The sequence below is a fragment of the Aquarana catesbeiana genome, linkage group LG01 (assembly GCF_042186555.1).
Source record: "Aquarana catesbeiana isolate 2022-GZ linkage group LG01, ASM4218655v1, whole genome shotgun sequence".
NCBI lineage: Eukaryota > Metazoa > Chordata > Amphibia > Anura > Ranidae > Aquarana > Aquarana catesbeiana.
In genome coordinates this window covers 143,587,166-143,604,505 of record NC_133324.1, presented here as the reverse complement: position 1 = coordinate 143,604,505, position 17,340 = coordinate 143,587,166, and the positions used below count along the sequence as shown (strand labels likewise).

Genomic DNA, 17,340 nt, shown 5'->3' with positions numbered 1-17,340 from the left:
AGAGTCCTAGTGGGCTTCACATGCCCACAATCAAGATTGAATCACTCAGGAAGTTGAAAATAAGGTAAGTAAATTATAAAAAAAATTTACTGGGAATGGGATTGCAATATATACATGCGTTAATGTATATTATCAAATACAAGCAGAGGGGATGCCGAAAAGAAAAAAAAAAAAAATATGTGGGCGGAACTCCGCTTTAAGGTGAAAAACCTTCTGAGTGCAGCAGCCCCCCTGATACTTACCTGAGCTAGATCCAGCGATGTGCATGAGAGCGTCAGCTCTCCCATGTCTCTCTTCCCTTAGTGGCTCACACGGCAACGGGAGCCATTGGCTCCTGCTGCTGTCAATCACAGCCAGTGAGCCAATGAGGAGAAAACAGGGGGCAAGCTGTGTTCTGTGTTGTCCATTCACAGTAGCGTCGCTTGGGAGTGAGCCTGCTCAAGTGCCAGCATAGCAAGAGGCTTTTGATTGGGGTGACTTGACAGGGGAGGAGGAGCCAGGACCCCAGGTGGGGGACCCAAAAAGAAGAGGATCCGGGCTACTCTGTGCAAAACCATCGCACAGACCAGGTGAGTATAACATGTTTGTTATTAAAAAAACAAAACAAAAACCTTTACAATCACTTTAATGGCCCGTATACACGATTCGAATATCGTACGACCGATTGTACGACCGTTCTCGCTTAATAGTCGCAAGTAGAAATTGAATAGCTAAATAAAGTCACGAAAATTACTCATACAACAGACAAAAAAATCGGAAGTGATGTCACGTGTTGTAATGTATTTGTATTGTATTTTCAGACGACAACTATACTGACTAAACGAAAATCGTACGATCTGGAATCGTACGAGGAAAATTTTCGGGTATGTCCGATCGAATAATATCGGATGAACGGTCGTGATCGGCTGTTGAAAGTAGTGTACACACGATCCGAATATCGTACGATCCTTCCTCGGATGACCGTCTTCGTACGATATTCGGATCGTGTGTATGGGCCATAAGGCTTGACATGTTCGATTTACTTCAGACAGCCTCGTATTTATTTTATATTTTACCAAAAATCTGATAAAATATTGCTTTTGATAAATAGTTACAAAAATATTGTGCAATTAAAAAAAAATGCCACTGACACCATTTTATTATTTAGGATCTCTGCTTTCAGAAAAATTGCTTAGGGGTTTCAAGTAATTTCTCGCATAAAAAAAATGCATGTTGTAACGTGTACTCTAAAGACATGCTGGTAGGTTAATCGGATGCTGTTTACATTTGCCCCCCTAGTATATGTATGAATGTGTGTTAGGGACCTTGGATTGTAAGCTCCTTGGGGGTAAGGATTGATGTGAATGTACAATATATATGTAAAGTGCTATATAAATAGCTGAAATAAATGTGAAAAAAAAAATCCCCTGTATACAAGGGGTTAAAGCAGAGCTCCTCCCAACATGCTGTGCACTCAGTGAGCTCACATTGTACTCAGGACAGAGAGGAGAGCGGAACGTTTATACAGAGTGAATGTTTCCGGGGGGGAAGTTGTTCTTTGCTGCACACGAGTGAAAAGAGGTCCCGGTGATAGCAGAGAAGGTGGGCAGTGTGGTGTCTGGTGTGACAGTAGTATTAGTCCTCTGGTTGTGAGTTGGGTCAGATATGTGTATGGTGTGATCTGTCAGCTGTTTCCTGAGATGAATGGCAGACTGTGTATAAAGGACAGGGGGAGCTCCTCCTATAAGTCAGGATTTATTCCAGTAGATTGAGGTCCTATTCTCACACTATGATGCACAGTGCCAGGTTTTGTGCATTGCTGTGCTACACACATAGGGCAGCCTGTTCAGTGTACTCCCTTACATGCCACAAAATCGCTCAGCGTAAGTCTGCCTGCTGTGTTTGGTGCCATTGTCATTGAATGACACTGCAAGCGTGACATGCGTTTTTATTTTGTAAATGTGTTTACTAAATGCCATGGAGTGAATGGAGCCTAAAACCCCACGTGTTGTTTGCTCGGTTTGTTTTTCCTAAAATACAATTTCCACATTTCTCACTCTTGTTTACATCTCTTTGCTGCTGATCTCCCCCAGCCTCTTTAAGACACTTTGGTTCCACTTGTGCCTGGAAGCTGTCAAAGCCAATCATAGGTGGCAGAGGCGTTCTCTGCCCTGCAGCCCCATGTATACACACCTCTTACATATGTGGAACAGGGAACGCCTTCGCCACTCACTTATGATTGGCTGTTGGCTTTGACAGCTTCCTGGCGGCATGGCTCAGGCAGATTTGAACTGTCAGAACACTCCTGAGCTCATCCCTACTCCAGATCGGCTTCCTGACAGCCATTCCTGCGCGATGTGTGGCAGCATGGCCACAGGTAGGCTCCCTTCAGGGACACAATAACACAAATGGGAGACAGTGGTGGCAGGAACAGGAAGTGCTGGAGCATTATTTTATTTTAATAAAAATAGATTTAAAAAAAGTGAATCTGACTTCTGAAGTGAACATGTCTAAAGTAATTGTAAAGTCTCATTTTTTTTCCTATAAAAATATCATACATGTCATACTTGCCTACCCTGTGCTGTGGATTTGCATAATGCAAAAATAGAGAGAGATATGGGACTCCCGCCTAAGTTAGTTGACTAGTAGGTGTCACCGATTGTATATCTGGGGATGTAATCTATGGTAACACTAAATTAAACAAAGAAAAAAAAAATGTAAAGATATGTACATACCCTAAGGGCTCTGAGTTAACTACAGTATAATTTATTTGCTTAAAAAGAGCAAGATACAAAAAAATCACAGCAAAAGGATTCCGCTTATCCCCTGTATATAGAACAAAAAGGAGTTGCAACACATCCCCAATGTTCTATACTTCCCTACATCAATATGAACAGACAACCCATGTAGTTAATTAACTATCTCCAAAAATAGAGGAGAGAAAGTGGGTAAATACAGCAATCCACAGACCCCTCCCTCCCCTAAAGTAAAAAGCACCTCCTATAATACCTATAGAGATCCCCCAAACCTCCTGTAACCAAACGAACAGCATATATTTCCTAAGAGGAACAGTGTGTCTCTGAAATATCCAGATATTAATCACACTGTTCCATAATGGAATGATGCATAATCCACACTATTCTGATGTACTCATAATTAGTCAGTCAGTCAGTGGGGCAAAAAATATTTATGATCGCAGAGAGGAGAAAGCCTCTCCTAAAAAATATGGTAAAAAAACACTCTCTCATGGATAGATGTATTAATTCTGCAAAATCAATAAGTCCCCATTGTTCTCAACCTGATGTTGAAGAAAGATGATGTAGACAAAGATATATATCTCCATGTACCAGAGAGATTGTATACACTGCAGTTCCAAATAATGTTATTTCAAAGCAACAGATTTATTCACAGGTATGTTGAGTATAACCACATGCTATGTTTCCCGCAATGTGCAGGTAAACTCCCATAAGCAGTTGATACAATCATACTATTTCTCAATCAATGGTGTTTACTCACAGACCCAGCTGGCAGCTCAGAGATCTCCACTAATCTTGTGTGGAGATCAATCTGTCAGTGTATGTGCAAATACATACAATTCCTCAGCAATCTGTCAGTGTATGTATGACTGCATACCATTCCTCAGCAAGGAGTTCCTCATCTGTGACTTCTCTGTAGATTTTCAAATTATGCGGTATTTCAATACAATCAAAGCAAACCGATGGTAATCCAGCAAACAATAAGATCAATATCCAGGGAATCTGGTACACGGGATAAGTCTCAAGTGAAGCATTCAGATTAGTAGTTTCAGGTAATTCATCATTAGCCTTCAAAACGATGTCCCCATGGGACCAGGGTGTAGGTTGGGGTCGGTATAAAACTGGGATGCTGTCCCAGCGTAAAAGTTTACATGTTTAGTTCCTCTGAGACTGGAACTTCGGACGAAGTTCCAGTCTCAGAGGAGCGAAACATGTAATCTTTTACAAAAAGTAGAACATGCTGCATTTTTCCTGCACTGGACTGTACCGGAATGTGGTAAAACGCATCAAGACCCCAGTACAGTGAGGGAAAAAAAACTGGAAAAAAGAAAAAAAAGCATCTGGAACGCATCAAAAGTGCACTTGTGGCTTGAACCAGCCCTTAAAGTTTTACTAAACCCAGGACCCCGCATTCACTTTATCTGGTCTCCCACAGTACACAAAACATGGAGATGCATGTATTTCAGTAAATATAAACTGTTAAATACCTATCAGCACTTAGAGCAGTCCTGTGACTTCTATCAGTGTCTGGTTAAAGCTTGTAGCAAGTGTTTTCATGCTACTCTGACATTCTTATGAGGCTGCATGCAATGCATACTAGCCCTATTATGCTTTTACTTTGCAGGGGAATAAAGAGAAAGTAAAATCCATCAGAGTTTACTTCCTCTTTAAGGTAAAAAACCTTCTGAGTAACAGAATCCCCCTTCCCCTTATAGATACCAGAGCCCATTCACAATCCAGCGCTGTGCATGAAAGCATGAGGCTCTCCCGGCTCTGTCCACCTTCTGGCGAGATTAATAGCAGATTTTGTCATCTATGTTCTATTGGGGAGATTTCCCTTCACTACCTGCCCCATAGCCAAACAGGAAGTGAGAGGAAATCCCTCTAACGGGACAACCCAAAATTTAGGATTTTCTTCACTTTCGCTCTCAGTGATAATGGTAAACAGGACAAATAGTGAGGGTGAATATCCCTAATGGGGGCACAGCAGTAAAACATGATGAATAATCTAATTCGTCTCCAGTCTATCCAAGACTAATAAAAAAAAGTTTTGCCATTAGTTATACTATAGAATCAGGTAAATGAATCTACATTTCTATGCTCCGTAGACTTAAATAAGCAAATATCCTTACTGGGTAGATGCAGCCCCATTGCAGGGGAGATTTCAAAGAATTCAGCTTTAGCCCTCGTTCACAGTGAAACGATTTGACAGGTCAAATCAAATGACAAGTTTCACCCTATTGTCAGCAATGGCACTGTTCAAATCTGTGCACTGCCAACTTTGCGGTGTCGCATCAGTTTAAAAAAGTAGTTCCTGCACTACTTTTGGCGATTTTGGGTGCTACTTGCATAGACATCTGTACATTAAGCCACATAATGTCTTCAAAGTCGCACTTACATGTGGCTTTGCGATTTCAGATGAAGTTGCAGGATTCCAAAGCCGCATTCACTGTGAACGAGGGGTTGTAAGGGGTTGAAATTAGGTTTACTATGACCACTGTCATAGATGGTATTGTGCTTTGGTCACTGCATGTGATTTTAAAAAAAAGATTTAGGCTTAATCCAGACAGTTGCATTTTTGTGCTGTTAAATGTTTGTCAAACTGCCCCAGTAGGTGGTCAAAAGAAATCTTCCCGTAAATTGGTGGTCAGTGGGAGTACAAAATGGGCCTGCGTTGGTGGTCAATGCGGTCGATAAATGCCTCATTTGTCAGTTGGGGAATAAAAGCCACTGTATCAGTGGATGTAAAATGTGACTTTGCATTGTGGTCATTGGGAGTATAAAATGTCCCTGTGTTGCTGGTCAGTGGGAATAATAAATGATTCTGCATTAAAGGATAAGTTCACTTTAAAAAAAATAAAAAAATGCATTTATTACTATTATTATTATTATTTTTTTGAGGCTGTAAAGCATTGCATTAGCGATCAGCAGATTGCTGGTGCCATGCAGGTCTCCTGCAGATCTGTCAGTGTATCTGTGTGCCTGTACATCCTGTATGGGCAAGCAGATACACTGACAGGAAGAATCAGTTAACTACCACGGTGCTCCACAATGCTGTTGTAGTTATTTGAGAACTACAGCCGCAAAGCATGTCGGGGCTTGTAGTTTATTCACACATAGAGCTGTGTGAATGAATGCCACGGCTGCGCTGATTTAAAAAAATGACAGCTAGTACGGGGAACTGTCACAGGGAGAGGGGAGATTGGGCAGCGGCTGCAGCATTGGCAACATGTTACATGTTCCATCCTAAAAGTGGGTGGAACATATAACATGTTCTCAAAGATGAACTTATCCTTTTAAGCCTCTGTACACCAGGTGAATATCGGCCCATGTGTACACCAGCCTGTCCTACAGAAGTTGGCTGAAAGGCTGGCTTCTGTTGAACGGGCATGCTGGAAACAGGCAGCCGATGGCTGTGAACACTGACCATGGGGTTCTGGCAGGGGGCAGTCCCCCTGCCAGAACACAATAGCTCAGTGGGGAGATCGCTGTACTAACATTGGATAGTTAGTACAGTGACTCCTTCCAAGCTCGTTTGTTTATTTTTTGTTCAGCTTGGTGGGTTGAACAAAAAAAACTGATAGTGTGTACCAGGCTTAAGTGTTTAGAGGGGGGAATGGTGCCATAGCATTGGTTTTAGTAAAAGCTGTAAAATCCCCTAGCATTAATGAATGGGAGTAGTAAAAGGCCCCCAACATTGTTGTCGGGGGGGGGGGGTAATTGAAGACCATCTGGATATTCAATCGGAGTAATGAAAGACAGCCAGGACTTTACAGGTACTATCGGGTTGGAAATCACCTTGTCCGATGCTGCCTTTATATATTGCTGGGTGGTGAAGCACTCTTTGTTTCATTGCCTGGTACCCATTAGAATTAGCAGTTCCCCTGGAATGCTATGAGGAAGCAGGGCTTTCTCATTGCTGGGGCTGGTTTATGGCAACCAGCAGGTTATATCTGGCCCCTGGGCCATTGTTTGGGGACCACTGGTGTAGAGCACATCACTGCCTTCCATGTTCTCTTTTAAGGCCTGTTCACTGGAGTCCAACTGCCTAAATGCTTTTTCTGTTTCAATATATTTATTGGTTTTAAAGGGGTTGTAAACCCACAAAAAAGAAAAAAAAACTGCAAGACAAAGGCATAATGTAGTAGTATAGCATACTAGCTTATGAAATACCTTTAGATCGAAGCCCCCGCAGTGGTCCCGGCACACTGCTCTGCCGGCTGCTTGTAAAGGGTTTACAACCACTTTAAGCCACAATGTAAAATCAAAAGCAAGCATATAGTCCCCTTGCATGGGCTAAGGAATGATCATGTATTACAGAAGAATCCAAAAGTAATACAAACATAACAATCATAGTTAAACCTTCTTGGGATTGGGATGATATTGAAGGATAATTAAGGTGAAATGGAAATGGGAAGGGAAAAAGGCCATACACCACAACCTACTCAGTCTTCCCTGGGGTGGTCCCATTCCTGAGACCAACCCCAAAGGATGGAGTCTGTAAGAACAAGAAGAACCTGAATGAACTCAGACTTCGATACGCCGCCGGAAGCAGTCAGAGAAGGCCCGAACAAGTCGATTGGAGTGAGGGAAACTCATAGCAAATACAAGGTTCCCAGACCTTGAGATATTTAGAGTGTGAGTCATTCACGATGCTAAATATCTGCTCATGGAGCATCAAGGCAGTCATAAGTGACTTCACCCCTTGAAAGGCAATGCGCTGGGTCTTCCAGGCCTGGGCTATGGTCTGTTTAGCAGAAATAAAAAGATAAGTAGCCACCTTCTGCTGGGATGTGTATAGGCTGGGAATCGGGCAATGCAATAGGGCCAACTTTGCGTCCCTGTGGACATCTCCCCTTTGCCCACAGTTATGAAAGCATCTGTCACTACTCCCCGGGTAATCATGGGCAACCCGGGCAGTGACCCAGTACCACCTCAAAAGAACCTTTTATGTGGCCTTGACCGTATTTGTATTAAAAGAACATTTTGCAACTGTTTTCCAAGCCTTACTCCAGTCTTCTAAACCATTGGGGACTGGAGGTTCCGCTTCCATTGAGACATGTAGGAGAGGCATGCTGATGATGGGCATTCGTTCAGAGATCAGAGGTGGCTGAGATAAGGCCAGGGGCCCGAGGCATGCTGGCACGCATGTTCAAAGAAAGTTTTCTCGTTATGGGTAGTTGGACAAGTGGCGCAGGGCAGCAATCCAATGTTTTGGTTGAAGAAAGTGAAAATGCTCCCCGGCTGGGGACTCGTGTGTCTCACGAGTGGCCTTCCAAGACAGAAAGGAAAGCCAAAGCAAGGCCTGTATTGAATATGGGTCACAGTTAGGCAGTTCAAGCAACACCCAAAAAGGGACATCTGAGGCCATTCTGAAGCATAGCCAGCGGGAAGATCTGTGCCGCACATAGTATCTGGAAGCGTTGGGGACCCCCAAACCCCCTTGTAGCCTATGAACGTATAGAATGGATCTAGAAACTCTGGGGCGTTTCTGGGCCCAGATATATCAGAGAATCTGATTCTGTAGGAGGCGAAGAAAAAAGGGGGGCATTCGCACTGGTAATGTTCGAAAATAGTATAGGGCCTTGGGTAGGATTGTCCTTTTGACCACAGAAATCCTCCCAATCCAGGAGAGAGAAGGATATTGCCAGGAATGCACAAGGGAGGTTAAAGTGCGCAACAGAGGGTTATAGTTAGCAAAGAACAGGGAAGAGTAGGAAGGTGTCAGTTTGATCCCTAGATAGTCGATCGAGTGGAATGCCCAGCAGTATGCTCTTGAAGCCGTTCCACGACTTCGGGGGAGAGAGTTACATTCAGTGCCGTTGTCTTAGAAAGGTTGATCCAAAGATCCGAAAAGGCCAAGAAGCGATCAAGCGTGAGCTGCAGATTGGGGAGGGAGATAAGTGGGTTGGTTGGTCAGGACCAAGAGGGAATCATCAGCAAAAAGGTTAGTCTTATATTGATTCCCTGCGTAGGACACTCCTGATATGTCCACATTGGCCCTGATTGCTGTTGCGCCAAATGCTTTTTGATGTCTGATCCAGCCTTGAGTTGAAAGATGTAAAGGGCCAAGGACCCTTGCCTCAGCCCCAAGTGGCAGTGCCGGGTGATCAGGTAGCTATTTCCCCATTGTGTATAGTAGAGGAAAGAGTCTTTAGCGTTCCTTTTCCCGGCGATAAGCCGGGAAAAAGTTTCTCTCTTCATTCGTAACCCCTGTCAGATTTATTTTCGCCATATGTGTCCCATTGTGTAGATTTCCCTTCACTTCCTGTCCCTTAGCCAAACTGGAAGTGAAGAGTTCACCTCTTTTTTTTTCTGGGGACAATCCAAAGTTTGGGTTTTTCTTTTACTTTCAATTTTAATGGTTAACAAAACAAATAGAGAGCGTACATCTCGTTAAAAGAGATAAACAGACAGCAGTAAAAACTGACAGGAGTTCTGATCCCTCTCCACTCTAAAAGTAAAAAAAAGTTTTGCCTTTAGTTATACTTTAATTTTTCCTCCTTTTCAGGTCTACCAGCAGTAGCTGGTTTTGTGGCTTTAGAAAGTTGCAACCTCCTGTGGCTGATATTGGTGTTATTGTTATTAAGTGATATTTCCTATTTACCTGATTTAAAAAGAACAAATAGAATTGTACTGTATATTAAGTATATTTGTCATAATACATACCTGTTATTCCTCTGTTTAAAGCGGAGTTCCACCCAAAAATGGAACTTGCGCTTTAAGTACTGGTGACCCCCTGACATGCCACCTTTGGCATGTCATTTTTTTGGGGGGGAGCGGGTACCCAGTTTTGACAGGCACCCAGCTCCCACTTCCTTCCCTGGTGCTACGGCACCGGAAAGAAGTTCACCTCTCCCCCCTCCCTCCCTGCAATCTTCTGGAACACGTCACAGGTCCCAGAAGATTGCCCGGCCATTCACAATGCACAGCGTGGCTCGCACAGTGCGTGCCCGGCTGTGAAGCCACAGCCGAGCGCCCACAGTTACAATGCCGGTGCTGGGGAGAGGGGCGAGGCTTCGTACGCCTGCATTGCTGGACCGTGGGACAGGTGAGTGTCTGTTTATTAAGTCAGCAGCTACATTTTTTGTAGCTGCTGACTTTTAAACTGGGTGGAACTCTGCTTTACTATCCCTTTTTTTTTTTTTTTTTCAGAATAAAGCAAAAAATGGCAGAACATTTAAAGGTGGATGAAGAACCAGAAAGAACCAAGCGGTGGGAAGGTGGCTATGAAAGAACATGGTAAGAAGTGTACCTTCATTGTGTAATATATTTGTGATCCCAGGCCACTACTCATGTGTTTAAAATAAATTGCTTTTCTTCTTCAGGGAGGTTCTCAAGGAAGACGAGTCAGGATCCCTGAAAGCTACAATAGATGAAATTTTATTTAAAGATAAAAGAAAAAGGTATTTTTTGTTCTTCTAAGTAATGCAATGCATCAGGATAATAAAGGAAAATGAATAAATGTCAAATTTGTTTATGCGTTTTTAGTACAGTTACTTAACCACTTCCAGCCCAGCCTATAGCAGATTGACGGCCGGGAAGTGGTTCTGTTATCCTGACTGGGCATCATATGACGGCCAGCAGGATAACATGCCGGTGCGCACAGTGTGGCGATCGCGAGTGCGACGTGTCAGTCTGACACGCTGCATCTCCGATCATGGTAAGGAGCCTCTGACAGAGGCTTCTTACCACATGATCAGCTATGTCCAATCACAGCTGATCATCCCGTGAACCAGGAAGTGCCGGTAAACAGCAATCCTCGGTTCGCACTGACAGGGAGAGCCAATCAGCAGCTCTCCCTGTCAGAGGGGGTGTCTGTGCTGATAATCAGCACATTGATTATCAGCACAGCCCCCATCAGATGTGCCCATCAGTGCCCAACAGCTGCCAGCTGTGCCCCCTCAATAAAGTCTCTCAGAGCCCACCTCAGTGCACAGCAGTAACACCTGTCAGTACCTCATCATCAGTGCTGCCCACGCCTGTAAGTGCTGCATATCAGTGCCCATCAATTCTACATATCCGTGCCAACTTATCAGTGCCGCCTCATCAGCGCCCCATCAGTGAAGGAGAAAACAAAATTTTATGACAAACTAAGAAAAACGTATTTTTTCTAAAATTTTGGTATTTTTTAGTTTGTTTAGCAAAAAAACAAAAACCACAGAGGTGATCAAATACCACCAAAAGAAGGCTCTATTTATGGGAAGAAAATTATAAAAATGTAGTTTGTGTACAGTGCTATATGACCGCGCAATTGTCATTCAAAGTGCGACAGCGCTGAAAGCTAAAAATTGTCCTGGGCAGGAAAGGGGGGGGTGAGTGCCTGGTATTGAAGTGGTTAAAGGTGATTATGAAATATGTAAAAAAAACAAAAGATTTTCATTACCATGCATTATTTTCTTCTTTTTTTCACTAATAATGCATTTTTAATTCATATTTTTTATATACGAAAGATAGTTCACAAACATTATCACATAGGGTCCAGACTATACACATCATTAAAGGGTTAGTTTATGTCAAGTGATGGCATTGATAAAACATCAGAATCAATCTAATCTGTCCCAGTGTTCTGCCGAAAACTCCAACATGCCAAAATCTTCAACCACGTCACTTCCGGTGACTCTCCAGCAGCAATAATTGGCGATTTGGACGAGTTGCCTGTTTTGACAGAACACCGGGTAAGGAGGAAAAAAGTTGTCGCCACCTTGGAAGCGGTCATGTTGTTGGCTAGTATCGGGTGGACTAACAATGTCCACTCTATTATATGGTGTACCATAGTGTATATGCTGCCGCTTTTCTGTCAAAACAGCCAACTCGTCCAAATCTCCGATTATTGGTGCTGAAAAGTCACCAGCAGTGATGTGGTTGGAGATATTGGCGAGTTGGAGTTTTCGGCAGAACACCGGGACAGACTAGATGTATTCTGATGATGGATAGAGAAGAGAGCAGCAGACCTAGACCTTACCTTCTTGAGGTAAGGTCTAGGTTGCCAGGAACCTAGCAAAACGAGGGGGGGTGAAGTAACATTTGTATTTGGCAATATACATTTAAATTCACTGTATGGTTTAATAATTTTTATTAAAGCAATTTTGCACGTATATACAGTAGATGAAAACTCTGTTACACTAGTACAGGATACATTTTTTGACATTATGGTAGGCACATATAGAACATGGAGTGATACAGTGCTTGCACAGAACGGCATATAGTGACTTATAAATGTTATGCAGGTATTTTTTGCCATACAGAAAAAAACATAATAAATCTGTAAACTGCAACAAGTAAATAAAGAGAAGAGAAAAAAAAACAGTAAACCGTAAGGCTCGGTTCACACGGGGGCGACTTGTCAGGCGACCTAGCCGCCTGACAAGTCGCCTCCCGTTCTGTACAATGGAACCGTTCTAATCGGAGCGACGCAAGTCGCTCCAACTTAGAAGAAAGGTTCCTGTACTACTTTGGGGGCGACTTGCATAGACTTCTATACAGAAGTCGTCTTGCAAGTCGCCCCGGCAGTCGTGTGCAGGTCGCCTCGGTGAGGCGACCTGCAAGTCGTGCCGCGTCTAGTGTGAACCGGCACTAAAGCAATAATGGCTCACGGAGTGATTCGGGGCATCTGTGAGAATGTAAAAATTCTTACTGCTGTTAGCACAGAAAAATAAATAATACTTAGATATTTTGAACTACAAACTGTAATTACAATAAACGAGGGCCTACTCTATTTGAGTGGGTAATTATAAGAGTTCACAGGTGACAGTAACAGCTACCTACTCTGCTAATGCAATATATAATTTAATCCATATGGATCCAATTCATTTTTACAGAGTTTTTGAGCATCGTGGGCAAGTTCGACTTGGTATGGTAAGCTATTTTAACATTTTCTAAGGATTTAAAATAGTGTGTGCACTGTCTGACCACTAAGCAGCTTTGTCCTATGGTATTACTATATACTGTAACAGGAAAGATATCTCCCATAGGACTTTGTTGCAGCAATTGAAATCACACAATAGAAATGTGTGTGTATGATCGGCGCATCGATGCATCACGATTATACCCTTCCCGATTCGGCATCGATGCGGTATCCAGCATAATCGATTGTGCATGGCGTCATTCTGGCTCCTCCCCCCACACAGCAGTGTCTTTGCTGGAATGACAAGCCGCTGATCGGTGGCCGCACCTGGCGCTGTTCCCTCCTCAATGGACAATGTAACCTCACAGTGCTGCCCCCTCCCATGCTCTCCCCCTCCTCGGGATTTGTAGCTCTGGACAGTGACACCGATCATCTCTCCGATGGGCGGGCACCGAGACCGCACGGAGCTGAGATACTAAGATCACTGCAGCTGTGTTAACATCTGTGGGAAAAGGCATAGGGTAGGCTTCAGGAAACGAGCAGCGAGGAGGGGGGATGGTAGGAGTGCTCCGGAGGTGAGAGATCAGCCTGTCATGCTTGATATACGTGCGGGTGAGTGTATAGAAGTGGCATATCCCCCCCCACCTGCTGCACCTATCCAGTGTGTGTGTGTGTACTGTGTACCTAACACATTGGGGGCTGCACAAACTCTTTTATTGTCTAATTTCTTCCTGTGATTTATATATATATATATGTGTGTGTCTGTGTGTGTGTGTGTGTGTATATATATGTATGTGTGTGTATGTATATATATCTATATAGATATATATATATATATATATATAGATATCTATATAGATATATAGATATCTATATATATATATATATATATATCTTTATTGAACAATAATTTAAAAAATGGCTGGTCTTTACAGTTCATGTCCCATTCCTGCTAGCCTCACAGGGGGCAGGAATATATTTTGTACGAGAAAAAGATTAAAATGAATTGCATATCCACCAAATGAACCCAACGCGTTTCAGGTATACATAGTCTTCTTAAGGGGATAGGAAGGTGGAATAAATTGGAGGGATGGACATGAGCAAATGTCCAGACTAGCAAAGATAGCTAGTAGTGCATGCCGTTCGGGTCTCAGCCTGAAATGGGCAGCTGCTGGTTGTCCCAGTTCGACAGACCATGCTATGTGTCTTCCTAAGGGGTTTCTTTTTTTCCCCTTGCTTAATTGAACCACCTGTTCTTATATGATCACTCACTTTTGAACCAGCTAATATGATTGAGGCTGCTACAATTGCCTCCCTCTGATGACCACAGATCCTTTGTGGGACTTGGATCCCATTTCAGGCTGAGACCTGAACGGTATGCACTACTAGCTATCTTTGGTGGTCTGGACATTTGCTCATGTCCATCCCTCTGATTGCTTCCACCTTCCTATCCCCTAAAGAAGACTATGTATAGTTGAAACGCGTTGGGTTAATTTGGTGGATATGCAGTAAATTTTTATCTTTTTCTCCTACAAAATTTATTCCTGCCCCCGTGAGGCTAGCAGAAACTATTTTACAGAATAGGACGTGAACTGTATAGACCAGCCATTTTTTTTACTTCTTGTTCAATAAAGATTTTCTATTTTTTATATATACCCATTTCTATTATGTGATTTCTATTGCTGCAGCAAAGTGCCATGGGAGATATCTTTTCAATTATTCATTAGGGATGGAGCATCTATCTTACCCATGATGTTAGTGCTGCTTTTTTTTTTTACTATATAACAGGGGTTTCCAAATGTTTCAATACGAGAGCCGAGTTATATATATTTTACAAATATTCATGGATGGGAAAAAAAGTGTTTTGTGAATGGATGAATATGTCCCCTTTAGATCCAGGGGTGCCCAGCAGAGTCCCCCTGCAGGTAGAAGTAAGTCCTCTTGTTAATGCTGGGGACAGGACAATCATGTCATTTTTACAGTAGCTAGGATGTCAATGGTCCTAGCAAACCACCATGGCAGGGGAATTTGCTCTTGGGAGGGTCATGGCTGCCTGGCGAGATGTGTGGGTCTCCGTATTACGATACACAGACTGGTACATCCACTGACAGCCAGTAGTTTGAGAAGACCACTGCCATATAACATTGTATACTGATATAGAAATTTGTGACTCTCACGTCGGCAGAGGGAAACTTTGGTTCGACTTTTCAACAGTGAATGGATTCCTCGAGGCATTTTCCTGTATTTTTTTTTTGGGCAATGCAGAGCAAGCACTGTATCCGCTTTTTTAAAAAGTTGCCCCCCCCCCAAGTTTAGGTTAAAAGGACTTGGTTTGAAGTGGCAGTAAATGAGGTATGTGTCGTGTTCCCTGGATTTCTTACTTTTCAGGAAAAGTAAAAATGCATACAATTGTTGAGCAGACACCCCTAGTGCCACTGTATTTAGAAAAATCACTTGCGTATCATCTTGAAAATTGGTCACCCCTTCGCCGAAATCTTCCAAGAATAGCTGCTGATACTAAAGTGCGAGTTATGATAGGCCCCCATTCCAGTCTTTGCTCTATCCTGCAGAGACTGGGCAACAAATATTTAATTTATATGTAAAAGGAAACAGTGGTCATGGGACTTTAAATGAGGCATGTCACTACCCAGAGTCAAAATAACATGAAGTAAATGGTATAGAAAGTTTATTGCAATCCAAGAATAAATCTACATAATCGTAAAAAAAACAAACAGTACATGGTAATCACAAAAAAGTCATAAAAACCAGCTGACATATAAAAAGCACATATTAGAACACATAAATAGATATTGTTTTGATGCATGATGGTATATGTACAATAATGACACAACCAAAAATAGGTATAAATTGCAAGAATCAGACTGTCTTGGCATCCTTTAAAAATCGCAATGGAACTTGACGCGTTCCGTGGAACATATACACTCATCAGGAGTACAGTATAAGGAATGTCTATAATAATGAAAAAGTAAAAAAATATATAATATAATAGTATATGGTCAAAATTATTGAACACTTTCCTATGACAAGAATAAAAGACTTGATCTAGGAGAGACAAGCAGTCTGGTACTTATTAGTCAGCTGGAAATTAGCCCGGTTCCCAAAGGGAGGGAGAAAAAGGGGGTGACAGCAATGTCTGTTCCGGGGCTGAGGCAGGAATGACCCACTAATCTTATATATATATATATATATATATATATATATATATATATATATATTATACAGACACACGCACACGTACATATGTGTGATATATAGTAAAAATATAAATGTGTATGTATGTCAAATATACCAACGCGTAAGTATATATAAATGCAAAAAAGTGCAAGTGCCTAAAAACTGTATCTAAAAAAAAAAATATATATAGATAATAAATTGAGTGGCCAATCCAACCATACAAATATGCATGGGAGGAGCAGGTGCATGATGTGTAAAAAGATCAGGTTGCTGAAACCGTGAAAAATAGCAAAAGTGACAAGGGCTAAAAAGAGTGCCTAGTGCAAAAAACAAAACAAAAACAAACAAGTGTATAGGTGGGGTCACCTAGGATCCCAAAGTGAATCTTTCAGGTGTGGTTCTATGGAGTGGACTGCAGTTGTAATGCCCCTCAGGTATAGAGAGGCATATACTGACCAGCTCAGGCCGTGTACCCGAGATACAGGACGGGACCCCATCAGTGCTATGCCGTTAGTCAATGAGTGCAAGCGAGCGGAGACAGGACCACCTTCAGTGCATGCGCTGGACGTGGACCCCCACACACCCACTGCACTGGGATATAGAGGTTGGCCGATATTTGGCTTATGCAAATTACGCTAATTAACACAGCCAGTGACACGGTGTACCAGAGCCAGAAGGTGAGCGTGGGGACTGGAGGCAGGGGCGGCTGGGCCAGGGGACAGGGTGGAAATTTACCCCCAGGCTCGCCTACCTTCTCTTCAAAGCGGCCACTATCACGGCCGCTGTCTGCTGACCCTTTTTTTTTTTTTTTTTTTGTCTGGTGGAGAAAGTCAGCCGCGGCCACCCATTGGCCGCGCTGCATTCTGGGAGTTGTAGTCCGAAGGCAGAGGCCGGGCACGCATCGCGGCAGGGGAAGCGAATGGAGCTCTGTCTTCTGTCTGGCCAGGGGAGGGGCCGGGAGCACTCCGCTGGTGGGCACTGAGGAGGTGGCAGTGAAAGAAATTGATAGGCTGAACTAGTGGGCACTGATGGACACTGATAGGCTGCAGTTGCACTGGTGGGCACTGATGAGGTAGCACTGATGGACACTGATAGGCTGCACTGGTAGGCACTGATGAGGTGGCACTGGGCTGCACTGGTGGGCACTGATGGGCTGCACTGGTTGGCACTGATGAGATGGCACTGACAGGCTGCACTGGTGGGCACTGATAGGTGGCACCGATAGGCTGCACCCACCTCTCCACTCTAAACAATAACCTCCTCCCCCACCTCTCCATCCTAAACAATAACCCCCCCCCCCCCTAAAAAATACCCTCCTCTCCATCCTAAACAATAACCACCTCCCCGCCTCTCCACCCTAGATTTTATATCGGCCGCAAAAATCGGCAACATATATCGGCCATCGGCCGCTCCAATTTCTAAATATCGGGATCGGCCAGAGAAAAACCCATATCGGTCGACGTCTAATGAGATGGATAAAAGACGTTGCCACATCCCGGCATCAATAGACGTCATGGGCAGGCAGCGTGTGCATAGCACCGATGTGCAGGATAGAACTCCCTG

At 43.3% G+C, this 17,340-nt stretch overlaps 1 protein-coding gene across 2 annotated transcripts in view; it reads left to right on the top strand.

Moving 5' to 3' along the window:
* The first annotated feature begins 965 nt into the window (after window positions 1-965).
* The window catches only part of LOC141135314 (general transcription factor IIH subunit 2), an 84,607-nt gene continuing 68,232 nt past the window's right edge, over window positions 966-17,340 (top strand). The window contains exons 1-4 of one of the 2 annotated variants that reach the window (XM_073624421.1): window positions 966-1,581; window positions 9,891-9,977; window positions 10,064-10,141; window positions 12,557-12,593. In XM_073624421.1, coding sequence (XP_073480522.1) covers window positions 9,904-9,977; window positions 10,064-10,141; window positions 12,557-12,593 — 189 coding nt within the window. In that variant the 5' untranslated portion in view covers window positions 966-1,581; window positions 9,891-9,903. The remainder of the gene's footprint in view (window positions 1,582-9,890; window positions 9,978-10,063; window positions 10,142-12,556; window positions 12,594-17,340) is intronic. The other variant, XM_073624420.1, reaches the window with a different exon arrangement.